We start from the raw sequence: 26,892 nt of genomic DNA, 5'->3' as shown, positions 1-26,892 counted from the left end.
AACGGGAGACCAGGAAAAGCCGCCAATGCGGGTCATTCCCGTCCTATTCATCATCAGCGTGAGCAGTTTTCGTGTGGTGCTTGCAATGCATTGCGATTGATGATACAGTCATTGCAAGAAATGAGCGCCAAGCGGGGTGTTCCAAAGGTGGGCCTCCATAGAAACAGTCAATATGAAACCAGTCTAGGTCACTGAAAACGGCACATTTCCGTTCGGGTAATGCAAAAACTAGGAAATCTAAGCCGATCAACAATCTCACACAGTGGTGATCACGCAGTTGCGACACTGCCCTGGCTCGATAAGCTAACTGAAAGACATGGTTGGGATCACGGATTCACGGCAGTGAACGCAGTTGCTCGAATCTGGTTCGAACTTTCCCGGCTCTACGCTTCATCTGTATGGCCCTTACGGCTAAAAATGTTGTCCACTGGCACTGTCCAGTATTCGGGATTGACTTTTGCTCGGTTGCAGCGATGATATTATGCAGCGTACGGGCTAGACAGTCAGCGAGCGTGGCGAGCCTTGTGCGGCTGTGGCTGTCGGACTCGGGTCCTCGCCTGCAGCAGTTGGCTAACCTACTTCAGATAGACCGGCGGCAGACCGTCACCTCGGACGGGAGAGGGTTGTCTGCCAAGGCCAGCGTCCCTGAACGACGGCGGGACGGTCCAGCGGGCACCAGCGCCAATCACAAGACAGACTTTTTTACATGAATCTAGCCGATAGTCAGAGACAAGCCCGCTGCTCCCGACAAGTGCACCGGTACGGTACAGAGATGTTCACTTTTTTTCAGCGGCTGGAGCTGATCGTCGTTATAGCAATACCTACCTTTAGAGCTTCGTACACTTCGTCAAGCTAAAGGTGTCTAGCAATCAGGAGCCAACGGAAGCTGACTGACCAGAGTGATCATATCATCACCTGCCTGCACAATAGCCTAGAGACTCGATCAATTTATGTGCATTGCAGAAGAGGGGCCAAGGCCAGTCTATTTTAAGCCGGCTGGAATCACTCGCTATTTAACATATGCTCGCCTATGCAATGGAGCAGAGCCGGGGGTGAACTGACGCCAGTCTCCATGCAATTTATATTAAACGACTCGCAAGCGACATTCAGTCTACATCCTGGCAGACGTCTGAAAATTTGGGTCATTGCCGTGCTGAGTGTGACGCGTCGGTCGCATAACTTACGACCGAATATTTGAGTGTAGTTGATGGACGTAATAGTTTAACTTCTCAAGTGTTTAAGCATGTACTGGGTGATTTACCGCACTGAGAACGTTTCGGTATCAGTTGCGGAGAGCTCCAGCGCCATATTCAATGACACGTTCAATGAAAGTATTACCTAAATACCAGTTGAGGCCCACGTCGGCAAGTGATTTCAGTAGCACCCTCCACCGACCAGACTGCTCCAATGAGCGTCGGACGTTACTAGGCACGTTCCCCGTTCGGTGCACTCGCCCTTCTGACCGGTCACAGACTCAGCACCACTGACGACAGGCGATGACTCCCGTTCAAAGCGCTGTATTACTCAGACAAGCCAGGACAGCGGAACACGTACTCGTCGCCAGGTAAGCCACTCGCCAAGGCTCGGAGTCATACAAGTCCTCACAGCTTCTCGACACAGCACACTTCTAGCCACAAACAAACAAACAGAAACACATACACACATACACACACAGGCAGACAGACGAACGGGCGGACAGGCGTGGCGTGCCAGCTGTGGTCGCGGGGTCAGGTGTTAGCAGAAAACTGATGCCTGCGGTGAGCTGTATGATGTATCCCTTCCCGGCGGATAGGACTGTACCGACGAGGGCACCCCCTCAGCCATACCGCCTAACCCAGCCAGCCTTACGCCCCAGCCACCAGTGCACCACTCCTCTGAACACACGGGACAGTAGTTCCCGTCTCCTATCCCACGAACACTTACCCTGGTCGATCCGGCGACAGCACGAGACAACGGAAGCACACGATATCAACACAATCACATTTTCTGTGTTACCCTATTGCCAACATTGAACAAGCATATTATGACATTTGTGACTTTTCACTCGATTATGCTTTCACGCTTTCCGGGCTGATTCGAACATTTATTAGAAATGCTAGCGGTAAGGGCAATTGTTCCTTGCTAATGGAAAGAAACGTATAACAAATGCGTATGGAGAACGATGCTATTATGGCATGTAGCTTGACGGGAATAAAAACAAAAGTTGTTCCTCTTATCATACGCACACATGAGTGAATGGTAAGCCAGGAATAGCAAGCTTCTGTGCGTGTCTGATTGTGCCACAAGCTACCGAATAGCGCAACAATGCTTTGGTTGGATATCATTGCGATAAATTTATATAAACGTATCGTAAGTACAACAAAAATCACTCTAGATTGCACCATTGTGTTGCCCTTAATCACAAATAAAATTAACTAAAAATCTCCTCTCAAACTAAAATCCTGACACACCGGACGAATGGTGAATCCCTGTGCTGAATTATTATGCTAAAATGGATGGAATACCTAACTAAATACTATGCGGTTGAGATCGACCGCGCAGTACGCCATAACAAACAATTCAACGACAAACAAACACAAGCGACGCTGAGGCGGCGCACCTAGCCAGCGCACACAGTGCGTGACATCTGACCGACGAACTACAGCGTCCCGGGCGCCGGCCTGCGCGCATCGAAACCGGTTCCACGACCGGCACACATCACTTATCTCCGGCAGTGCCGTTCGAGGCGGGCGCGGCGGGAGCGCCATCTGTGGCTTGCGCCGGTAACTGTGAGTTCCCCGTACTGCCGGTGGCAGCGTTAGCGGCCGCCACCATCGCAGCGAACATGGAGTTGGGATGCGCTAGCAGCACGGACGGCTTGCCGAACTCTACGACCTGAAAGATGGCACCGAAGCAGACGTTATTGAATTGCTTTTAGACATTGTCGAAGAAGGAACAGAGAGATCCAGCCTGAGGATTTAGCTCAGTGAGCTGGGTCACTCAATGATAGACCCGTGAGGTGACTGGCAATCGTAGAGCGAAATCTTACAACCAGCAAACGTCACGTGTGTGTTTGCGCACGCGTGTCGCCCCTCGTTTCTGACCTGCCCGGCGTCCAGGACGAGTACCCGGGACGAGGCGAGCACGGTGTTGAGTCGGTGCGCGATGGTGAGCACGGTGCAGCTGCTGAACGCCTCTCGGATCGTGGTCTGGATCAGCGAGTCCGTCTCCGTGTCGATCGACGCCGTCGCCTCGTCCATCAGCAGGATCTGTCCGGGGATAAAATGAAAAATCAACACACAACCGACGACAATCGATAGAAAACTCAACACAGTGACCTCGAACATCAGTGGAACCTGGCCGGGAATACGGAAGGAACAGTGAGGGGACGCCATTACATAAACAATGGCGAGAACGCAATACAGATATACTGACCAGAATACACACAAAGTGGCCTCACGGCTCACAATCAACAGAATCTGACCAAAAAGCAGACGTGTGAGGATCTTACTACAGACACAACGAACAGAATAGCCAAAACTCGGCCTCGTTCATCAGCAGAATCTGGATGAGGGAAGAGAGTGGAATGAAAAACTGACCAAAACGCACTCATCTTGGAGTGCCTCAACAACAGACACTGACTTTTGAGTGTCTCAGTAGAACACACTTTGGAGTGCTTCAGCAGCTGGGCACACACTGACCTTGGAGTGCCTGAGCAGGGCAGAGTACGCCAGACACTCATATTGGAGTGCCTGAACAAGGTACTCACCTTGGAGTGTCTGAGCAGAGCGCACACTCACCTTGGAGTGCCTGAGCAGGGCAGACGCCAGACACTCATATTGGAGTGCCTGAACAAGGTACTCACCTTGGAGTGTCTGAGCAGAGCGCACACTCACCTTGGAGTGCCTGAGCAGGGCGCGGGCCATGCAGATGAGTTGCCGCTCTCCGACGCTGAAGTTTTCTCCGTTCTCCAGGACGGGCGCCTGAAGCTGGAGCTCCAGGGCGGCCACCTTCTGTTTCATGTGGGTGCGCTCCAGGGCCTGCCACACCTGGGCGTCCGAGTAGTGGTCGAACGGGTCCAGGTTGTACCTGAGAACGAAGGGGCGCGGAATGCCATTACAGCGGAGACAACAGACGACACCTGGGCGTCCGAGTAGAGGGTGAACGGGTCAAGGTTGTACCAGCTGAGGACGGGGGATAGCAGCGGTCATTAGCGGGCAGCGAAGGACACAGCACTCGACACCAGCGGGGACGACGCAGCTGCTGTCATCAAGGGGAGGGAGGATGGGGGGGGGGGACAGCGGTTGTCGTCAGCGGAAATGGGACATACCAACCGTAACCAGCACTAGCGGGATACGAGATCACACCGGCCGCCACCTAGCGGGGATAACGCCGTAACAGCCACCACAGATGTCTAATCAACAACAGAATCTCGAGTCTTGCTTGCTATTTACGAGGTGATTCGATATAAAAGCTGACATACAAACAGTCTCCGTATAGAAAATATCAGCATGATAACGCAGACGGTCGCAAAAAACGAGTCCACGAACAGCGTACTTCGTGTCGCCATGTTTACCTGACGGTGCCAAGAAAGAGCACGGGGTCCTGCGGTATAATGGACAGCCTGGAGCGCAGGTCGGCCAGGCCCACCGTGGACACGTCCACACCGTCCACCAGCACCCGTCCCGCCTCCGGCTCCACCAGCCGGAACAGGGCCACGCCGATCGACGACTTACCAGAGCCCGTGCGGCCCACGATACCTGGGAAGGAGGAGGGAGAGTCAGTACAGAGACGACTTACCCGAGCCCGTGCGGCCCACGATACCTGGAACGGAGAGACAGAGACACATCAGAGTCTGCAGACGGCACGCAGAGGGTTTACCGGAGCTCGTGCAGCCCACGATACCTGTCACGACACCGGTGCGAGGAGAGGGGGGGGGGGGGCAGCACTATGCACAGACAGTAGTCAGTACGGACAGTAGGGTTTATCAACAGTGGCAGAGCTGCATACAACGCATAATTAATCAAATATTAACAAGTGTCCTTTTCCAGTGCATGTTGTCAGCTGCTGTGTTCACACGACCATCTGGCGTAGCGTACGGAAAAACGTAAACCTTACCTATGTCTTCCGTAACTCCATCTACCACAGTGTAGACCGTTCACTCCCTTCCCCCTAATTTCTCCGTTCCGTCTTTCAACCATTCCAGTTCACTAACTCACCGATTTTCTCCTGTGCATGCACGTCGAACGTGACGTTTTTGAGCACCTGCGGCAGCTCGGGTCGGTAGCGGAGGCAGACGCGGCTGAAGGATACCCGGCCCGCCTGCGGCCAGTCGGCGGCCGGACGGTTGGAGGGCACCACGGCCGGCGCCTCCTGAGCCATACACTGCGGGGGCACACAGCTGGGTTAACAGCCGGATACATTCAATAGACTGACACATAACCATAGGCTCGGATGTAAGAGCCATAACCACTGTCAATTTGTGAAACAGGATCACAAAGGCTACCCGTTATTCTCTGAGCGTAAACGAAAACTTGCCAACAATATCGCTACCACACCCTGGGGCCGGAGCTGGACCCGTCCCCTTCCATTTTAATTACACGCCACTCCGTCATGACTATGTAGCCATCAATCCTCCCATCCGAGCCTTGTGGCTTGTTATCTCACTCCTACCGTGGTTGACCGAGTGGGCGGCAATCCACCCCACCCAAACCTAATGACGACAGTGAAAGAGCAATCCACCCCTCTATGATACAACAAGCCGTGTAGGCGTCAATATACCCCACCCAGGTCTTCTCACAGCCGTCTTGGTGTCAACATACTTCATTTTTTGCGCTACTCACGGCAGTGTAGGCGTCGATCCTCTCCACAGAAGTGAACCTCGCCTCTGTCTCGCTGCTAAGCCGCACGGTGAACTGGAAGAGACCCGACAGCTGGGCGGCGTAGGCCATGGCCAGACCGGCGAACGCGGCCGGTACCACGCCGTGGGACGCCAGCACGAACACGGATGTCAGCGCTGTGATGGTTACTGTTGGGAGGTAGAGGGGGGGGGGGGGGTCAGTATAGCGACATGGGCTAGTGACAGTAGGGCGACAGTAGAGGTCAACGGACTGACGTGTCAGGGGTTACAAAATTCACAGAGTTAGGTCATAAATTGAGGGATCATGGGTCACCATGATAGAAGTGGAAAGTTAACAACTGACGGGTGTCGGGTGTCAAGGTTCACCAACTGACAGATGTCAGGACTAGGAGTCATCGTAATGACAGGGATAAGAGGTCGCTGGTTTAAAATAAATCTGAAGCTTCAGCGCGGCCACGGGTCAAAAGTCACTGACTCGATCTGGCCCAGATGTCAACCGTCAAATAGCGGTAACTGCAGGGACCAGGCTTCAATAGAAGCACGAATAGTTCAGAACGATGCAGCTAAATAATAAATTCAATATAAATATGAGAAACATTGGCTTCTCATCCTAGATGTTATCCTCAAGATATTACAACGTCTTTCAAGCTACAAAATGTGCTATTTTCCACCATTAGTAGAATAAACATGAACCAAATATGTGAGGATTGTCGAGCCGAGCCCCACCAAGCGCAGGTCACCCTCACCGGTCAGACTGTCCAGTCGGATGGCCACCCAGCGCATGGAGCAGTTGAACAGGTAGAACGCCGACGAGTTGTCGTCAAACTGGCCCATGAACCTGCCGGATGAACACATATCGTCTCCGTCAGTGACTCAGCGCACTAAACGTACGGTAGCCGCCATGAGCAGCGTCTTCTACCGTAAGCCTCCATCATCTACAGTTACTGGATACAGGACCCCTAAAATCCCTCAATAAAATTAGTTATTTGTGAAATAGGCTGTGAGGATGGAGGAAAGTGAGACTGATGCACTTACGATTGAGCCCCACCGATTCGTCGAGAGCTAATTTTGGACGTCCGGGTCCGGATGACACATGGACTTAGACATGGGTAAAAAGAAGCCCACACCGTGGCGGTGCTTGGCTCAATTCACCAAGCAATTACGGGACAGCGTTTGTTTACATCTTCATGCAATTCGGCCAGAGCTTCGATTTGCCACATTCAATTAAAAAAGGAAAAGAAAACATCAAACCAAAACAAGAAGTCTTCTACGCAATATATTTCAACATTCTGGTTCAGGGAACACATGACATGTTTATAAAATTGACGCATATATTGCGACATGGGTACATGCCTGAAAAGCAGACTTCAAGCTAAACAATCAAGAACCGAAGGCGTGCACAATCCACCTCCAACGTGCGACAAGGCACCTCCTCAAACTCGCAAGGCCATTATTTGTTGAATGTTTATTAGAGTTTCAGAGCGCGCCGACAGGGCCAAACCCACGATGCGCCCTGCTGATCTCTTTCTATCACATACGCGCGATATCACCGGCGATGATGGCGGTATAGTTTATCAAGATAATGACGGCACTGCCCTGCCTCAGAATGCCTCCTCTCGCATCCAGTAGAGCACTGTTCCCGACGCCGGCTGCTCCGGGTGGATCCACGGGCTGTGGCTGTAGTGAGGGTCCGTCTCGTGCGACACCAGCGTCCCCCACCAGTTGTCGCCGCCCGGAGTCGTCGTGGTCAGCACCGGCGAACGTCCGTGAAGACCCGTGTTCAGCCACGGCATCCGCTTCTTGATGCCGAGGTTCTGGTAGTCCCACTTGTTGAAGAACCGCACCCGACTGACTTCCGTCTGAGAGCCTGTCTCGTCTATGAAGCTGTAGAGCCTCGGCGCCAGCCAGATGCCGCCCCAGCGCTGGCGGCCCTTCTCCGCCTGCGTCTCGATCCGGTAGGCGAACCTGGCGCCCTTGCCGAGGTCCCGAATGGCGTCGGCCTCACCCAGAATCGAGTAGTCGGCCGAGAGCGAGGGTGAGAGCGGACTGCGACTGAGCGCACTCAGCGGGTCCCAGCCAGGGTGTGAGACCGCCGTCAGCAGCAGCGTCCAGCCGCCGCCGTCGTGGCTGAAGTCGCACAGCACCGGCACCGACATACCGGTGAACCAGTAGACGCCGTTCTGTGGGTCACCGCCCTGGTTGCGCAACTGTAGACAGGAGCGGGCGCAGGCGCGTATCGCCGGCTCCTGGTGAGGCGCCGCGTCCAGGGGTAGTGGTGTCGGGGTCGCCTCACACGCTGTCACCGGCTCCGACTCTGGCTCCAGAGACCGGGGAGACGTCTCGGCGCGCGTTGTGGGACAAACTACGTCCCCACCGCCACCGCTGTCACCACGTCGGTCGGCCAGAGCAGACAGTTTCAGATCAGCCACGTCTCCGACCACCATGTCCACCCTCAGCTCCAGACGCGCCAGCTGAACGGCCAGCTGCGACAGCTGCCAGCTGCTCTGCGAGCGGGACACCGCCTCCTCCAGCACCGGCGACAGCAGCGTCTTCAGTTGGTCCTGCGCCGACGGCTGCGGTAGCTGGATGTCCGGGATCTCACCAGCGGCAGAGTCCGGTGACGGCAGAGCCGCGGACGGCGCCGCCAGCAGGCACAGCACGACGGCGGCGACACGGCGCAGAGACATTGTAACGCTGCTACTGATCTGGCACAGCTAGTCTCGCTGGATTTGCGTACCTGATCCTTCCAAAACTCGATCTGCTTAGCTGATCCTTGTCTGGTCACCAGCGGCTCGATGCAGCATTTGCAGACCGAGCCACCGTTGAATCTGTGCAGCTAATCTTGGCCGAGCCACGGGTCTCGATGCGTCAAATTTATATAGCACCTACAACAATCTAGGTTAGACGGCGAGGAGGGCGCCGTAAAGTTTACGGAGCCCTGCCAGCCCTCTGCTGAGCGCAGGAGCCACTGGCCCGCTGATATATACGAGTGACCGGCCGCAGCCAGCGGGAAGTACACAGTGACTCAGCGCCAGACGCTGCGGCCGGACTACTCTGTTTATTGAACTGCTTGGGGAACGCCAAAAATCCAGAGAATGCTTACCGATCACTGTATCTGTTGCGACATGCATGTCACGAGGCAGACGGAGACAAACTGGTAGGCTCATGATATGTCTATAAAGTTTATTTTAATTTACTTCGCGCTAATTTTTGTCAGGATGTTTTCGAAAACAGTAATACATGCTACGCTATTTCCTACACGAAAAATATACGAATCTCATCAAGTGACAAGTGTTGATTAACATCACTGCTTACTGGCGAAAGCGAAAGCCTTTTTACGACGGCTTTCTTCACCGAGTTTACTTCGTCAGCAATTTTACTCACTGATGTTGGCGTCTTTTTTTAATCTATCAAAAGATTGTGTTCAGATACCATTGAAAGCATGCTTTAATTTCAACGGGATTCAGCTTTGCGTCATTATACATAGCTTCAATGAGTCTGACTACAACAAAATCCCCTGTGTAGCGAGACATTGCCCCCCTCCCCCAAGGGCATGCATGTCAGGGTGCCACCCATCCGGCCTCTGACTACAGCACCCACAAGACCCGTTCTATGGAACCTACCACCGATCCGCCCTCCCCTCCCAGCCCCGGCGTCCACTCACCTGTTGATGAACTCTCGCTCCTTGCCGAACGCGTGAATGGTGGCCAGTCCGTTGACCGTGGTAATCACGTGACTGTAGGTGGGCGCACGGGTCACATTCTCCAGCCGCTTCAGGTCGCGCACCCCCACACTGAACACAGCTCTCACGAACAGGAACACGGCAGCGATCACCGCCAGCGGCACCAGGAACCACGGGAACACCATAGCCACGAAGAACAGCGACGTCAGGATCATCAGCGAGTTCTGCAGGAAGGTCTCCGTGGTGAACGGCAGCCGCACGTCGATCTCGTCCAGGTCTCGGGAGAAGAGGTTCAGCAGTCTGCCGACGGGCGTGGTGTCGAATAGCGCCATCGGAGCGCGCAGCACCCGGTGGAACAGGCGGTCGTGGAGCCGAGACGAGGCTGCGAGGGTGACTCGCATGAAGAAGAAGCCGCGGATGAGGCTGGTGGCCAGGATGGTGACCACCGACAGGCCGTACACCAGCTGGTAGAAGTCGAGACGCGGGTGGTCGGTGATGCGGTCACTGACCATCGTCTGATTACCGACCTCGATGGTTGTGTTCTGAGTGAAAAAGGAGATTGTGTTAGGACTGAAGGCAAACCGCCTCAAGTCACACTGACTGATACAATCGCTAGCTGACCACAAGTAGTGACATTCCCCAACTTAGACTTTTCCGCATTCAGTACGGTACTAACTCAAAGATCTTCCTCAGTTGAGGACGTTCTTAGTTAACCTTCAGCCGTTTTAGCCAGCTCAGTGGCGCAGAAGCTCAAAGATACAGAACTGCAGCCCACTTACAGTCTGATACTGCACTGTCTCTGTGTCGGTCCCGGTCTGGTTAAAACACCATTTCGTCGCGCTCAGGACGCCTAGCCCCTCTCACCCCCGAGCCCTGTTCAGCCTGGACCCCTATCCATCCCATGTAGCTCTTGAAGCACTCACCCCGGAGCCCTGCTCCAGCCAGTGTGACAGCCACCAGGACGAGAAGGCCGCCGACGCCACGTTGACGATGAACACCATCATTACGAGCGACGCCATCAGGAAGCCGCCTCCGGCCTGAATGTACGCCTTGTACGTCCGTCCAGAGATGGCGCCCTTCTCCAGGGTTTCAGCGTTAGTCAGCTGGGCTGTGAAGAACAGGAGACCGACGGTCAGTTGCACGGCGGCAAAACACGCGCTCAAAGACACAGCGGCGCTTCTCAGTCAGCAAAGCGCCTGTTTACATCGGTTGGGTTCGGCTTTCAGTCAGTGACGGCCTTGGAGAATAACAAGATGAACGGATTAGCAACAGCGATGGATTGGGGATTACACATACCTGAAATGCATTCACAACGTCGGGGAATCCATCGAGGTAGAACGCTACCTGTCAGACTGTCACGCTCAGGCACCTCTATTACTAAGCCGAGATATCTCTACTCCTAGGCACAACCATAGACCTTTGTATTGGTATACGGAAGAATATAGAGAACTAGGGCCTAACATGAGACAGCCTAACAGGGCCTAACAGGAGACAGCTCCTCTCCTAGCATTCGGTACCAGAAGGGAATAATACTATCTAACGATTAATGTACATCTGAGTTCACCTTTCTCCTACTTAATACTCCATACCGAGACGAATATAGCAGCCACTCGGCTCTTTGCCCGTTTGCACGATAGCTACGCTAAGCCTGCTACCCTACTAACGATACCGATTGGGACAGCAGCCCCACACTCCTCGCTCGCAATGGGCACGTACCCCCGGCGCTGGTGGCGTCTCCTTTGACTGTGTGCGCGCCATCAGCCGAGTGGGACGAGCGACGCCGGGCCACCTCAGACGAGGCGCGCCGGACCGCCTCCTCAGTCAGACCCAGGCCGCTCCTGTCGGATACGGGGGGGGGGGGGGGGGAACTCGTCAAATAAACGAGCAGCACAGGTCATATTGGTCACACAGGTCACACGGGCCACGCGTTCGGGTCACATGGGTCACACGGTGAAGGGTCATACAGGTCACGCTCATTACACAGTTCAAACGTGTCACACAGGTCAAACAGAGCACACACATCACGCAGTTCACACGGGTCACACAGATAAAGCAGAGCACGCTTGTCAGCGGCAGGAGAGGTCAGCCAACGTGGTGATAGAGGAGATACGAAACCGGCCAGGCAGCCAAAGCTGAATTCACAGGATAAAACACTGGTCACAAACGATCACAGGCGTGATATACAGGGGACACAGAAAACAATCGTTCGGCGGCTAGACAAACACGACGCAACATATCTGTCAAAATAATGAGGATTCGGAAAATTGAATGGATTGCAGGTTTTCATTTGCTATTATGCACATAAAACAGCGACGACCGAAGTTGATATCGTTCGTTGCCCATTAAACATGAAACTCTGAGAGCATGCGTGAAGGTTGGCCCTTGCATAATGTATATTGTATAAGCCCTCCATCTGGCATCTATCTATAAACGCACAATCATGTCGACCAGCCTCCCTCCAGCCAGTCGCGACACAGCACTAAAACTCCGAGCCCTATTACCAGTCAGGGAACCATGCTAGTCACGGAACAAATATTGAAACGGCGAGGCTCATCACATCACTGGCTAGTGGGTTATGCTGTCTGTTACCAAGGCAAGCCTGACCTTCGATTTAACTGTTGCGATTGTGAAAGGCCCATCTCTGAAAAACAACACCATCCGCACACATAGGTTATGCGGTGATGCACTTGTCAACGGCTTAAGTAACTTCCTATGTCGATGCGTCGGAGTGAAAGAACTATCGGAGATGGAAAACGACTTGTACCTGAAATTAGCTGCTGATGGAGCTTCCTGGTTAGCTTAGCAACTCGCGGCAGTAGGTGAAGTGCACTCAGTAAACTAAGGCCATCTGTTGGAGGATAACTAATCTAAAACCAGAACTTCTACAAAGCTGCACCGAGCGAAAATGTAGAAGCATGAATTTGCATAAATGTGACAAATTCAGTTATTCTACAAACGGCTAAGAGGCAACTCATTATCATAAAAGGAGGCTAATGCCGGCAAAAAAAAAAAAACGTTTACACTGAACTGTCTGGACGCCGAGCCCAAATGACTTTATAGAAGGGGCAATTGCGTCGCTGGTAGGCTGCCATGGTTACTGGACAACAGCGTCACGGTCAGGGCTCATACCTGCCGAGCACGGACTTTGCGCTGCCCAGTTCCGACCCACAGCGGCGCTGTTCTGCCACCCACCGAGCCTCGAAAACTGACAGGCAATAGACCGGCCGCACCTCACCAAAAGAGCCTCGCTCGACCACAATGAATGGCTGCATCGGTCCACCGACTGTGCCAACACAGCCTGACTGGTGGATTCACCGACTGTTGACAACGAAGTTCTTTAGCGTTCCGAGGGGTTCATTCAGGAGTGTCTATAGACGATTAGTTGGCGCGTCAGAGGGATCACGCCACACTGAGCGGGCGTCTTTATGATTTTCAGTTCCCACCACCACCACAGTCAGTTGCCACAGTTCGTCTAAAGAGAGCGACAGGACACCGCCAGCTCATATCATCACTGAAGAACAGTTGGGCCCGTTTCCGCAGTAGCCGATGCCGCTGTAGGCCGACCTCCGACCATGAAGCGTATGTCGGTGCGTCCAGCCCAGACAGAGGAGGTCACTGCGCCGGGCAGAGACGTCACCCAGCTCCCCGGAGTGGCCGGAGATGTGGAGTCCGCAGACGGAGACCTGCGCCTCTCGCGGTCGGCGCGGGTGATGGTCGCGCTACTCCGTGTCACCGGCCACTGGGGCGGCGCCGGCTGCGGCTCCCTCATCTACGCCACCCTGCTGTACGCCGTGCTGACCAACGCACTGCTCTTCCTCGTGTCCAGGAAGGGCAGCATCGGCATGAAGGCGCTTGCCCGGGACCAGGGAGAGTTCAGCGCAGCGTTCAAGTCGTCGTTCTTCGGCATTCCGGACGCACTGAGCTGGTTATGTCTGAGCTGCACCTTCTTCATCGGAAGGCGACGGTACGCAGGCCTGTTCTCAGAGATCAGACAGGCCCTGAGAAACGCCCTGAGCTCGACTACCAATCCAACTGCTCAGCCTCTGAAGAGCCTGAACCGACGGCTAGCCATCATACTATCCTGCCTTGTGGTGTTGTGTGTTGTGGTGATTTCGATCCACATCCACCTTTTCCTGCGAGCTCCTGTCATGGAGTGTGAGGAGTCCGCAGCAAGCTGCGCCAAGAACGTGATCAAATACCTGTTTTACACGATCCTTGATATATTTCTGCTGCTCACACCAGTCAAGCTGCTGCTTGCCGCTGAATTCGCCAGGGAGGGTTTCCGAGCGGTGAACGCTGAGCTGAAGACGATGATGGCCTCTGGTAGAGTGGATGTCACTCTGCTGGTCCGACTGGGGCGGCAGCAGGCGGCGCTGAGCGCGGCCCTGTCGCGGCTGACGGACGGCCTGGCGCCCGAGCTGGTGGTCTCCATGGCGTACGGCGTGGTGCTGCAGGTGTCGACTCTGCTGCTGACCGTCGGCAGCGCCCAGGCCGGCCACCTGATGCGCGCCGGTCCCGAGATCGTCGCCGGCCTGTACCGGGCCGCCGTCACCGTGGCCGTGCCGTGCGAGGTCGGACAGGCCGTCCAGGACCAGGTGGACCGGATCCGCGACTCGCTGCTGGCCCGGCCGCCGGTGGCTGATGTGACCGCCGGTCAGGAGGTGCTACTGCAGCTGGAGGCGACCCGCCGCGACCTGGACGGTCTGGGTGACCTGCGGCTGTACCGACTGCGGCGCTCCACCGTGCTGGCCGCCGTCTCTGCGGCAGTCACCTATATCATCGTGTTCCTTCAGTTCCAGCAGCCCGAGGCGTCCGGGTAGCCGGCGGAGCAACAGCGGGAGGACCCGGCGGTGCAGCAGCGGGAGATCCGACGACCCAGCGGTGCAGCAGCGGGAGGACCCGGCGGTGCAACAGCGGGAGGACCCGGCGGTGCAGCAGCGGGAGGACCCGGCGGTGCAGCAGCGGGAGGACCCGGCGGTGCAGCAGCGGGAGATCCGACGACCCGGCGGGGCAGCAGTGGACCTTCTGGGGACCTCGCGGCGCCGCAGGGGAGAACCTGACCTCCCAGCGGGGCTGTACACGGGCCGAAGAGCACCAACTAACTGCAATAGCATACTCGCCTTTAGTGACACCCACAGGACGGCTCTCACATAAGGAACCATTCAGAATCCGTATGCGATCAGCTAGTGTACGAATATCAAGCACACTAGTAGCTCTCTCAGATCGCCTCTGTAACTGCGCTTACTAGATTTGTGATATCTGTGTTTTGTAATTCATACCCACTGCGAGGGAGAGTAGAGAGCAGGGTCGCCACAATGTTTCTCCGCTGCAGAGATGCACTCCACGAGCTACGAAGTACAGAGGCTCTGCCAACAATAGAGGCCCTGCCGTTTGTAATCTAAACGCATTTAGTAAATGTGCATATTTTGCTTCAATACATAATACATATATGAAAAGTTGACTTTCTACTTTGTCCTCAATAGTGGGGAGCTTCATAATCGTTGTTCGGTCTGGCTCGGGTCTGAAAGTGCGAAAATCTAGTGTGAACCGTCCAATATACGGAAGCAAATCACAAGTCACCAGCCATGCTGAAGTGAGTTCAGACAATGACGGTTACCAATTAATTGTTAATTATTTCACCTCCTAGCTTTACGAATGTCGACTCGCAACTTAACACATGAATTAATCCACCTCCTACAATTATATGTAGCGCGTCACACTCATAAGTGACAAAAAATGATGAACTGTAGGTCCATCAGCCAATTTTCTATTATATAGTCGATCACATAACACTACAGATTCGTGCCTATATTGAGCTGATCACCGAAATCAGACATCGAAACCAACAGACCTCATATGAAAGCACCGCTATCATGTCGTTCGCTCCGCACATCGCAGCGCAGGCGGAACGGTATGACAGATGTAACACGCAGACATCTCTGCTGTACAGGCAGACAGATGCTACATGCAAACACCACTACTGCGCAGTCTGACAGGCAATACATGCAGACATCACCGCCGCTCGCTCCCGTCCGCCGAGAGACCGACAGACCTCGCTGGTCGGACGAACAAGCCGGCCGCCGCGGTCGGACCTTTTTGCGCGAGCGGCGCCGCTGCTTGAGATGCGTGCCACGCGCTCTGCGCGGGCCACCACCAGTTGATGGCGGCGCAGAACGGGCCCGTCATTCCGTCATCTAACGCACGCTGCACGCGCGCACATAGAGAAAACACCGCGGCAAGGACGCCCACGTGCCCGTGACCGCATATAAACGGCACGGTGCGCAGAGAATCGGCAGTGCATCCTTCCCCCCGCCGTCAATATGAAGCTGGTAAGGAGCGAACGCCGGGATTGGACTGACCGCCGGGATTGTGCTGTGCCGGCGCCGAGACAATCCTCTGAGTGCCGGTGGTAGCCGATTGGGTGGTAAACCTCAACATTACATATTTTCTCAGACAGGCTTGACTAATGCCCGTTTATTCGGTTTATCTGCGTAACATAGAGGGACATCTTACCTTGATTTGTACAAATATTACAAGCAGATTCCGCAAACCAAGCGTGGAGCAACAAGCGTCGTAAGCCGGCCGAACTATCGAAGCCTACCGCTGAACCCCAGGCATCGGTTGGGCTGTTGACATGTCGGGAAGATACCGATCTGACCACTGTCCACTAAGCATTGACCATCCACCTCTTCCGTCCACAGCTCGTACTGCTGTGTCTCGCTGGACTGGCGGCGGCACGGCCACAGGCCGACGAGCGGAGCGCTCAGACCGTCAGCATGGACAACGAGCTGCGGGAGGACCAATCCTACGACTTCGCGTGAGTTCCAGCGGAGGCTCGGGTCGGTGGCGGTCCACAGTGCGGGTGGAGGTTGCCAGTGAAGGTCGCTTTCATTTTGTTCAAAGCTCCACAATCAGTCTTGGCTACCAAAAGTTTATCCACGTTTGAGTAGGGTATTGTCACGTTAAGTTTCAGACACCTGCAGTTGTTGGAGGTCTTTAGCATATGCCCTGGACAAACCGATTAATTGAGGAAACGCATTGTCGCCAAATGTATTCAGTGATCAAATGACAAAAATTCAAACGAGTCCATACCTATACTCGTTCGAGAAAATTCGTGTCCGTGACCAAGTGAGCACACCACCTAAACGTTATCTGATCTCCCACTGACTCTGTCTCTCTCGACAGGTTCGAGACGTCCAACGGCATCATCCGCGAGGAGTCCGGCATCTCCTACCCGGGCGCCGAACCGGAGACGGGCAACTACGTCCAGTCGGGCAGCTTCGAGATCCCCCACCCTGACGGCACCGTCACCTATCTGTCCTTCCTCTCTGACGAGAACGGCTACCAGCCCGAGAGTGACGCCCTCCCCACCTTCAACGGACGGGTGGACATTCAGGACGCGTAAACAGGCACTTGGCAGGGCCAAGGTGGACCGAAGGGAAAACTGGCTTAGAGAGGCGGCACCATCGCGATCGACAGGGAAGTGAGCAAGCCTGTCTGCTGAGCTATCATACCTCTGTAATGTCAACATTTTCATGTGTCGAGACCACACTGCCGAAAGGAATGCAACGAATGAGCATGATGCGTACTGTAATTTTGGGAAAATCTGGATTGTTTTATGCCTCGTGAAGTGATCGACCGGCAAGGAAAGTCAAACGATATGGACCTCCAATATATTTGATTTGCAGAAAATCGACACTGCGGTCATATGTCAAGAATGTGATAACAGCGATAATTTTTTCTTTCGGAGGATAGAAACGAGTAAAAAAAGCAATTTAATAGCATTTTAAAAATAGCAGTTTAAAAATAGCTATGCATCTTGTTCAACTGATCGATGCTACATCTATACAAGTGAGTGAAGAATGGCAAATAAACTTTTTAACGAAATATAAATTAACAAAAGTAAAGACGTGGCCATTTCGATAGAAATATTCAGCTGATAGGTGAATACAAACCACACAGACACATATCATAAGTGGGGTCTAGTAAGCGTTTAGCATACCCTGGATCAAATACATCACCACTCCATATATCGAGCGTCCAAGGCGCACACGTTCGTTGCATCCTTGTGCCAAGGACGCTGAGAGCGACTCAGGGCGGGGGGCTCGATCCGGACCAGCGCTCGACATCAGCACGATTCGAGATCACCCCCATTGCACTGGTGCAGCGATATGGTAACGACACGTCAAGGTATCGGATAGAAATCATTTTTGCGATGGGCAGCCCACTTACTGTGGTTGACTGATGACAAAACGCCGATCATCCATGTGACATATGGGATCTTTGGCAGCGAGGCAGCTCAGTACAGGGACGAGTGTAAGCGGCTGATGGTAGTGAATGCCCTATAAAGGCTGCCTGATCTACTGTGGCACGATTCAAATTGGGTTGGACACAAAATAATATAGCAATGTTCATCCATGTCTTCAAACTCCGCTCCAGCGCCGCTTCTCATCGAATGGTTGGGACACGGAGACGGGAGAGACACGATGCTATGACCGAAATTGCACATTTAGCGGTTACAGTCAGATAGTCGTCACTAGAGTGCTCACTTTCCTCACCGAACTCATCCGTTCGCTCGTCAGGAACTAATCAATGCACTCCTGAATCTGGAGATGTCGAAACGAACGGGTCCAGTTGATAACAGAAAACGACCGGTAAAAAACATCGAATATACCAAACAAAGCTTCCTCTCACCATTTGAAAATAGAGCCGAGTGCTTTCGCGGGAAATTGCGAAACTCTACAACTCGACAATAAACTGAGATGAATTTACTAATGAATATTATACTTAGAATCCCAGTAAGAAAAACAATAAGCATCACATCTTCAGGTTTTCTTGCTACACATCTCCATCGGTTCCTTCAAGCATTTTGTCGAACCTGTTCATTGTTGATAATAGCTTCAGCAGCGATCCCAGGTGCCTAAGAAGACTCTATGGTATAAACCATTCCGCAGATATTTCAAGTGGTTACGTCCAATACACAGGTTGAAAACTTCTTGCTCAATTACATCAAGTAGCCAAAATAAGTAGAACAGAACGAATGAAGCACCATTCCAGGAATCAAGGAATGACAGAATCGTATGGTGAAATACAACACGTAGCTAGAAAATGGTGTTCATTTGCTAACTCCGGGAATGTGCAATGCTGCCGATGGTGCCATTACCAAGTCCCAGTCTAATTATGTTGCTGGCACTGCATAGAAGATCACCTTCATTAGTTAGCTAATGAAAACCAGTGAAAGGAGTCGGGTTCAGAAGGCAGGCTGCGCCCAGTGTGACGAAAGACAGCAGACAGGCAGACAACGCCTAGAAGAACAAAAACGGCAGGCTCGACAACTCGGACAAACAGACAAACAGCGGATACGGACAGAAAGTCAGACAGCCAGACAAAAACAGTGGATAAAGACAGGCGCACAGAGACAAAATGGTACAAACACTTGTCAAAAAGAACATCTCCACGAACCTAATGGGATCTCTTGGTTATTTGGTGATCGGTATGGACCATGATCACTCCCAGCGATTAATGCGCACGGACACGGAGTCATCCATTGAACATGATGCTTCAGTCAATCCCCATTACAGCCTACGGCAAGCCGATAATTATAAGCTGAACGCTGCTGAGCGCTGTAAGCTGAGCGCTTTAACAAACCACCAACTGCCGGTTGGCACGATAGAGGAGCTTGGATTCTGACACCATCAGGTGCATTCGACATGCAACGCTAGGTAAAGGCAGCTAGCCCTCATAGCCGCACTTCGTCCTTCGACCCAGGCCTTGGGTCTGAGATGTCTCTCCCCAGTCTCCACCCTCGTACTCAACATGTTCTGATGATGTATCAGTCACAGTGGACTCGTCACACCCTTCTTCGACACCCGCGCGGTGCGCACTTTAGGCTAATGTACCCTCAGCTATCCGGGGGAGCGTGTACCCCTGTAAGAGGCACCCCCAACCGGAGGGCGGCGGGCGGAGGGTAACCAGCAGCAGGCGGAGGGCTGCGGTCGGCGGTGAGCTCTGGTCGCGGACAGCGGGCGGCGGGCTGCTGGCAGAGCGAGGACCAGTGCCGTCACCGATCGCCTATCAGACACGCCGAGGGCGGGCGGCCCGGGGGTGGCGTCACCGGCGGCCGGCCCGAGAGGGGCGCCCCGCTCAGGCGGCTGTCGGAGCACTAAATAACTCCGCCGTCGGCCGGACCGGCGACTGCCACGGCAGGCCCCGAGGACGGCCAACATGCATACAGCCGCGATACGCCCAACAGATGCCATCAGGAGGGTCGGTATATAACACGGCTACGGATGGCAGCGGCGGCAGACAGACCACGGTGCAGCGGGCCGCGCAGATAGCCAGTCACACAGCAGCCATGAAGCTTGTGAGTGGTTTACTGTATAGGTATTGTATAATCTCCTGTTATGGATCGGTTGATCCGAGCGCTGTCTTGCCCTCCTAGATATGTTTGTTTACTAGTCTCACCACCCCGCTGTGTAAACTGAGAGTTTAAGAAAGTGGCATGAGTGTCTCTACTCTAGGACGCCGACCGGCCCGGCATGACACGAGGTCAGTGACAGTGTGTGACGGAAAGTGAGACGGTTAATGTGACGTTGCGAGTAACGGTTCTCTCTGTCCCCAGCTGATTGTTCTCTCTCTTCTGGCGGTCGCCCTTGCCAGGCCAGAAAGGAACGCCCAGGTCGTCTCAAACTTCAACGAGCTTAGAGAAGATAACTCATACGATTTCCAGTGAGTAAATTACCAGCCAAAACAGCGACATATCGTCAGACTAGCAGGACGGTGGCTAATAAGCTTTTGGACCAAGCCAAAATTACCAAAGACTCGGCCCATTTCATTAGCATGTAACAGGTAAGGGGGGAAGGAAAGAAACGCATTTGCCTCATGTGGGAATGACCAAAAGCATTTCCAAACCAACAGCAGCGATACGTGTGAAAAGCTAATTCGATACGCTCTCATTGATGAACTTGTACACTGAAGTCCCGGGCCGTCCCCTAACAACTCAACTCCAAGCCCCTTCAGTCACTCCCTCATGGTGACTACGTCCTGTGTCACCGCCAGGTTCGAGACGTCCAACAACATCCTCCGCGAGGAGTCGGGTCTCTCCTACCCGGGAAACGAGCCGGAGACGGGCCGGTATGTGCAGACGGGCAGCTACGAGTTCGTCCATCCCGACGGCACCGTCACCAGCATCCAGTTCATCGCCGACGAGAACGGCTTCCGGCCGCTGGGAGCCGTCATCCCCCAGATCACCGAGCAGGTCAACATTCAGGACGCCTAGTGAGGTTCACCAGACGCCAGACAGGCCCTGGTAGGCTCCACGGGCCGCCGACCGGGATACGATGGCATGGGGGTTAAATTCTACGGCGCGCGCTTCGGCAGGGAAAGGTCATTAGAAGATGTGAACGGAGACGCTGGTGCTAACTCAACCGTTGGATGCCGGTTCTACCGATGGGCTTCCAAACCTACCGGATGGATGTAAAATCTACCGAAAAGCTGCTAGTTTTACCAGGGTATCTGCGAGGCCCGCCAGCGGGTCTGTGCCAGCGCAGATGTCGATACAACCAGCTAAGGTCGCCTGGCATTCGGCAAGTGTTGGAGCTAAACTTCTGCGATATCCACGGCTGGCTCGATAGACATAAGTCCGGGTGCTCAAATATTTCATTTTCATGTGTCCATGATCAGTGATCACGCGCAGAAACGTATTTAGGGATTGGGTATATGTCAAAAGGGGTTCGGGGGATCACAGGATCGCGGGATCACCTGCGTAACGTATTTGATAAATGTAAAAAGTGATCACATTATCGAACAAGTTAATGGTCAAGAAGTCATCTATGTAATGTGATATGTTTCTGGTCAATACAATGACATAAATATATTTCAACAAATGCTTTTATGCTACTTTGATCCGACATTTACCACAATCAGCGACCACAGCTAGACAAAATCTTACTTCAGAGTTCAGACAGTAGACTAGACAAAACGCTATGCGGGTTAGTCGTGTAAAGTATGTTGGATCGAAGTAAGGTAAGGATCGAAGTGACGCAGCTAGCTGCACCTAGGTAGTAGTCGTTAGCCGCTGGCCCCGTATCAATATCCGTCTCTGCGGGCCGCCCCTCACCCCCCTGGCCACTGACCGTGACTGGGCGACCTCGAGCAGGACTTCTGTGTCCGTCTGGCCATCCTGCGCCTCGTCCTGCTCCTCCTCCTCCACATAGGTGCTGATCAGAGCGGCGTACTCGGCGGCGTCCGACATCAGCTTGGCGTGGGTGCCGCTCTCCACCACCCGGCCCTCCTTCAGCAGACACACCGTGTCGCACTGACTCAGGTACTGAAACACAAGGATATTCAGCGACTGAAAACTGGCGTAGTCAGGGACTGAAAACTGGCGTAGTCAGGGACTGAAACACACTAATGTAGTAAACAAACACTGGACCACGCGATGTACAGGTGCTGAGACAAGTCACATACGCACAGAAACATGCTTACGCCTACGCGTACGCTTACGCCAAATATGCCGTACCAGTACAGCAACTGCAACCAATCTGGCTCAGGTACTTGCTCATTGTTCAAGGCTCAAATAACTCAGCCGGTGGTGAAGAGCGGAAAGTAACTGGACCGGTCCAGCCTGTCCCCGAGTCCCACCTGCAACTGATGAGTGACGAACAGCACCGTCTTGTCCTTGAGAGCCGTCTTGATGTACTCTTGGAAGATGTGCTTTCCGACGTGCGAGTCGACGGCAGCCAGCGGGTCATCCAGCAGGTAGATCTCTCTGGAACACAGACCATGACGAACGTCAGCTAAACAGCGGCGAATGCAGGACTTTTCAGCCTACACAATACAACATAACCCAAAATCAAAACAAACATGACACAGCTCATTATATCTTGAGATGCATCACTGCCCTTTAGAATTAACAATTCAAGTCGTTGTTGTTCATTTCATGCCTATGCAATGCAAGCATACCTTTCGCATTATAATGAATGAACATCGATACTCGGCAGTTCTTGCTACAATCTGCATGTGCAATTCATCCTAACGTCAAGATAAGTCGTGGCGGCACAGCCCCACAACATCGTAAGGACTCAGGGAAACTGATGTTAGGCTGTCAATACCCCAGTAGAGATCAGGGATTGGTCGATGAATAAATAAGCGACAGAGCCATGGCGTCAGCTGCCTAAAATTGACCCATAAAGCGATAAATAAAAAGGATAAGTAGAACTTTTTACATTGCGCGATTTTTGGTAGCTTTATTAGTTCATTGATTTAGAAACTGACGATAAAGTCTTTCGTTAGTTGCGCAATGGCTTCCAATCTACTTCATTCCGCACCGTTCCGTGCTTCTATCCTCAGGATACTGAAATCCTTCTCCTCCACGCCGCAACCCCCCACCGGGCTGGACAGGCAACTTAATCTCATGCGGGCTGCTCCCTTGGAGCGGCACCGCTGCTCCCGAGGGAGCGCACCCCGTAGCCGGGTGCAGTGAGTGCCTTGGGGCTGGGTGGCCTGTCCTCTGGACGGGCTCAGCCCCGGCGACTCACTAGGGTGCCCGCCCAGACCAATGTCTCCCCCTTATTCCTATCATCCTTCCGGCTCTGCAATGGTCTTGTCGACCGAAAGGGCCTAACCCAACAAAACAAACAAACAAATCATTCCGCTATTCAGAATATTATAATTGTCATATTATGAAAGCGATCACAATCAAAAGAGCAGCCCAGCTCGGCTGTCTGTTCGACCACAGGTGCACTCGTGCCTCCGCCACCTCCACTAGCCACGTGCCGGGCCCGGCGGCGTACCGGAGCCACCAGAGACGGACGGGCGCCACTCCACCCTGCTCACACCGGCAGCTCATCTGCAAACCGTGCATAGATCCCAACCGAGAGAGTCGAGTGCGGCACGCCCGGCACACGGCCCGAGTCGAGGGGTTCGAAGGAGATCGGCGCGTGCTGGCAAGGTCGGCTGGGTAGTGAACGGGACAGGAGACGGATGGAGGTGTCTTCCCCGATCTCAAGCAGGAGAGGCCCGTACCCAATGACCGGCACCGGCCGGGATATAGGGAGGGGGTAGTGCAAGAGCCAGAAATGCCGTATCGACTCGACGAGTGGTTGCTGACACATATCGTAGCCAATATTTTTTGCAAAGAACTGATAATTCGTGAATACTCGCAACACTCCTAATGAGGGAAATTTGTTATGTGAACGACAGAAAGGAGTTCTAAAAAAAAACTTCAACGCCGCAATTCCAATTTCACATCACAACGCCAATTCAACACCGCGATTCCAATTCCTAGCCAGGCTCGGCAGGCATCTGTCACCTCATTAAAAAGAGCTGATGGTCCCATAGCAATAGATAACTACAATCCAGAGCCATGGTGATCATCCTTTCCCCTTAAAGCGGCCGGTCTCACCTACCTCGACGCCTGTCGGCACCGTATACATCTGATCTCTTCCCGAATCCCACTGACCTATCTGCGCATAGTGCGCGCTCCAGAGCCACGTCACGCCCCAATATCTACCCGAGCCCCACTGGCACTGACCTGTCGGCGTACAGGGCGCCCACCCTCTGATCCCCGAGCCCCACTGACCTGTCGGCGTACAGGGCGCGCGCCAGAGCCACCCGCTGCTTCTGTCCGCCACTGAGGTTGATGCCCCGCTCGCCAATCTCCGTCTCGTCACCGCCCGGTAGCGTGGTGACGTCCTTGTGCAGCGAACACGCGCGCAGAGCCGTGAAGTACCTGCGGTGGGGCCAGGATAGAGGAGGTTAGTCGTGGAGCTAAGGGTGCGCGGGGTAAGCATTCACAGGATACAGTGTCGGTCCGAATAGCTCAGGCCATTGCACAGGGCCCAGAGCGGATGGGCAGCATGCAACACAGGAGCTCCTTGCCAACCGGCGGGAAACTTACATACAGTGCAGCACACCTACAGAGGCGAGTCGGTCATCGCCCTGCTTGCGAAGAACGGACACATCACTAAGAGCATAAAAAAGCAAGCGCTCTCCAAATTTATTAAATACATATAAAGCACGGTTCTATATTCTTGTAAATGCGCGCTGATCAGCATCGTCGTCACCTTTTGGCGTCGAAGCTGTGTCCGAAGCGGATGTTCTCCTTGAGCGTAGCGTTGAGGATCCACGGCTGTTGGCCGACGTAAGCGCACGAGCCGTCCAGAGCCACCTGGCGGGCGGGCGGGGAAACACGCAGCGGTTACAGCACCGCCGCTGTTGAAGGGAACTGACCAGCACACTGACAACTTTACGGAGGCATCGGGGTCGGGGATGGCAGGGCAAACTGTTCGATGAAGTTTGCATGAAACGTGAAAAAACCCGTAACAATTTATTTGAATACAGGGTCAGCAGTGAATGTCTGTTGAGCTTGAAAGTACCTCCTCCTGCCCCCTCCACTTAACCTGACTAGACCTGACCCTCCCCAGCCGCTAGCTTGCTCATGATTACGGCATGAACAAGTTGACACGTCGGGGCCTGACTGAGTCTTCTCAGCCAGGCTCAGCCCGCCTAACCTTACCTGATCGGACACTCACAGCTGGCCTGACCCTCCCCAGCTCACTTGACTCACCGATGACCTAATCTGATCCCTCACTGACCAGACCTGGCCGACTCCCACTAACCTGTCCGGACCGGAGTCGCATCAGACCCAGTACTGCCGAGAGCAGGGACGACTACTGACCTAACCTGGCCTTCTCCCACTGACCTGTCCTGACCGGAGTCGCATCAGACCCAGTACTGCCGAGAGCAGGGACGACTACTGACCTAACCTGGCCTTCTCCCACTGACCTGTCCTGACCGGAGTCGCATCAGACCCAGTACTGCCGAGAGCAGGGACGACTTTCCAGCTCCGACCGGGCCGCAGATACCGACCAGCGTGCCCTGTTGACATGAGATGGTCTTAGTGTGGGACCACAGGCTGGAGCCGGGGACACTGCAAGGAAACGCTATAAGTGGCCGAGCAACACCACTAGATACCATCAAGGGGAGGGTCACTATTGGACCGCAAACAGGGAGCATCAGCGGGCACAGACAGGAGCACGCACAGGGCAACCGGGGCTTCGGGCAGCATCCGAGGACACACCAGAGCACCAGGATGGCCAGGGCGAGGATGGTCTGGACGGGAAGCGTCAACCCTACCTTGGGTACCACCAGGTCGATGTCTATGAGGGCGTCACGGGGGGATGGCTAGGGGGCGCAGTACCTACCTTGGGCACCACCAGGTCGATGTCTATGAGCGCGTCACGGGAAGGGATGGGCAGAGCGGGCCGCAGCGCCTCCGTCTCCGCTCCCCGACCGTCGCCATTGGCGTCCCTGGTGACACAGGGTACATACCATATCAAAGTAAGAAACACTATGGACTTATTTCAAACACTACACTTTAATGACTCGTCCATAACTATCAAGAGGTTTATATGTAAATATGACTTCATAAACAATGATGATATTACTCCTCCCGTCACTAAGGATACATTCATTTGCCAGTTTGTTTGCTCGTACGTCAATTACTGACCACACGGGTCCACGCTTAGTCTACTTGAGTTATCTGTGAGCGAGGTCTACATGATAACAGTGTCCACGCCTATCTATCTATATAATATGCCGCCCAGTTGTGGTCGCCGAGCAAAGTCTGCACTAGTATCGGTGACTGTTCCGTAGCCCGTCGTTCAGGGTCTCACTTGTTCTTTGCCGCCGCGCCGGCCGAGTCGTTGTCGCCGCCGACGGCGTCCCAGGCGAGTGTGGCGCTCTGCAGAACCACCGCCTGGTTCACGTCACTGGGCACCTCCACGTACGGCTGCTGCTCCTCCATCAGCAGGATCGACTGCCGCGCCGGGCGGGACGGAGCACGGGTTAGACGGGGTACACGAACCGGGCGCCGGGGGCAACGCAGGTCACACTGTCTTAATAGTCTGAGGATCCTTCGTCCGCCTCGCGGGCATCTTATTGAGCCCGTGATACGTGTGCCAACAAAAACGCAACAAAGGCATTTACGTAGAAAAGTAGATAAATATAATAGATGAATTTTCTTTACGTTAGTGAACTTGAAAGTCAATTAACCTCACGAATTGATGATTCATCTAAATAAATGTAACTTAGCTACAAAAGTAACTGACAAACAAATCTGAACATTCGAACTTCCATATCACATTGACATCCTTCACAACATTTATCATAACTAAATACGTACATAACAAGCAACATTGAGAGAAACATTTGGCAAAGCACAGCAAAGACCCCAAGCCTAGATGGCAAGCATGCAGGCAGGTGAACGACAAGCGAACACAAATGTAACAAAGTTTGGACCCCAGAACGTGTGCAGCCCAAGTAAGCTGGGATGTCATGCACAGTGGAACTGTTAAGCTAGCAGGCAAGC

General features: G+C 53.7%; 3 protein-coding genes across 6 annotated transcripts in view; 2 read left to right on the top strand and 1 right to left on the bottom strand.

The window, feature by feature from the left end:
- Positions 1-1,506: 1,506 nt before the first annotated feature.
- Positions 1,507-26,892, bottom strand: part of LOC122392560 (multidrug resistance-associated protein 5-like) — a 63,755-nt gene continuing 38,369 nt past the window's right edge. For all 4 annotated transcript variants that reach the window (XM_043387585.1, XM_043387586.1, XM_043387587.1 and 1 more), the window contains exons 10-26: positions 26,198-26,340; positions 25,727-25,832; positions 25,308-25,400; positions 24,587-24,690; positions 24,103-24,252; positions 22,164-22,290; positions 21,656-21,849; positions 11,238-11,359; positions 10,445-10,629; positions 9,504-10,063; positions 6,586-6,677; positions 5,823-6,007; positions 5,199-5,364; positions 4,556-4,739; positions 3,876-4,068; positions 3,084-3,248; positions 1,507-2,874 (exon numbers count right to left, since the gene is read on the bottom strand). In XM_043387585.1, the coding sequence (XP_043243520.1) occupies positions 2,698-2,874; positions 3,084-3,248; positions 3,876-4,068; positions 4,556-4,739; positions 5,199-5,364; positions 5,823-6,007; positions 6,586-6,677; positions 9,504-10,063; positions 10,445-10,629; positions 11,238-11,359; positions 21,656-21,849; positions 22,164-22,290; positions 24,103-24,252; positions 24,587-24,690; positions 25,308-25,400; positions 25,727-25,832; positions 26,198-26,340 (2,946 nt within the window). In that variant the 3' untranslated portion in view covers positions 1,507-2,697. The remainder of the gene's footprint in view (positions 2,875-3,083; positions 3,249-3,875; positions 4,069-4,555; positions 4,740-5,198; positions 5,365-5,822; positions 6,008-6,585; positions 6,678-9,503; positions 10,064-10,444; positions 10,630-11,237; positions 11,360-21,655; positions 21,850-22,163; positions 22,291-24,102; positions 24,253-24,586; positions 24,691-25,307; positions 25,401-25,726; positions 25,833-26,197; positions 26,341-26,892) is intronic.
- Positions 15,822-17,213, top strand: LOC122392567 (cuticle protein AMP4-like). The gene is made up of 3 exons (XM_043387605.1): positions 15,822-15,850; positions 16,223-16,338; positions 16,707-17,213. The coding sequence occupies exons 1-3, from the start codon at positions 15,842-15,844 to the stop codon at positions 16,924-16,926; spliced, it is 345 nt and encodes a 114-aa protein (XP_043243540.1). The 5' UTR covers positions 15,822-15,841; the 3' UTR covers positions 16,927-17,213.
- Positions 19,717-21,412, top strand: LOC122392565 (cuticle protein CP14.6-like). Its single transcript, XM_043387603.1, has 3 exons — positions 19,717-19,884; positions 20,143-20,249; positions 20,580-21,412. Exons 1-3 carry the CDS (start codon positions 19,774-19,776, stop codon positions 20,797-20,799), a joined length of 438 nt encoding a protein of 145 aa, XP_043243538.1. The 5' UTR covers positions 19,717-19,773; the 3' UTR covers positions 20,800-21,412.

Source organism: Amphibalanus amphitrite, unplaced genomic scaffold (genome assembly GCF_019059575.1).
Source record: "Amphibalanus amphitrite isolate SeventyFive unplaced genomic scaffold, NRLGWU_Aamphi_draft 000491F_arrow, whole genome shotgun sequence".
In the NCBI taxonomy this organism is placed as follows: Eukaryota; Metazoa; Arthropoda; class Thecostraca; order Balanomorpha; family Balanidae; genus Amphibalanus; species Amphibalanus amphitrite.
Note: the sequence above shows the minus strand (reverse complement) of the source record. Positions and strands in the feature narration are given on the sequence as shown.

Bases quoted from the DNA above. Each gene is read 5' to 3' on its own strand.
- LOC122392567 (XM_043387605.1), top strand. The intron at 16,339-16,706 runs GTGAGTTCCAGC...CTCTCTCGACAG, and splicing joins GACCAATCCTACGACTTCGC to GTTCGAGACGTCCAACGGCA.
- LOC122392565 (XM_043387603.1), top strand. From the start codon at position 19,774: ATGCCATCAGGAGGGTCGGTATATAACACGGCTACGGATGGCAGCGGC. The intron at 19,885-20,142 runs GTGAGTGGTTTA...CTCTGTCCCCAG, and splicing joins ACACAGCAGCCATGAAGCTT to CTGATTGTTCTCTCTCTTCT. The intron at 20,250-20,579 runs GTGAGTAAATTA...TGTCACCGCCAG, and splicing joins GATAACTCATACGATTTCCA to GTTCGAGACGTCCAACAACA.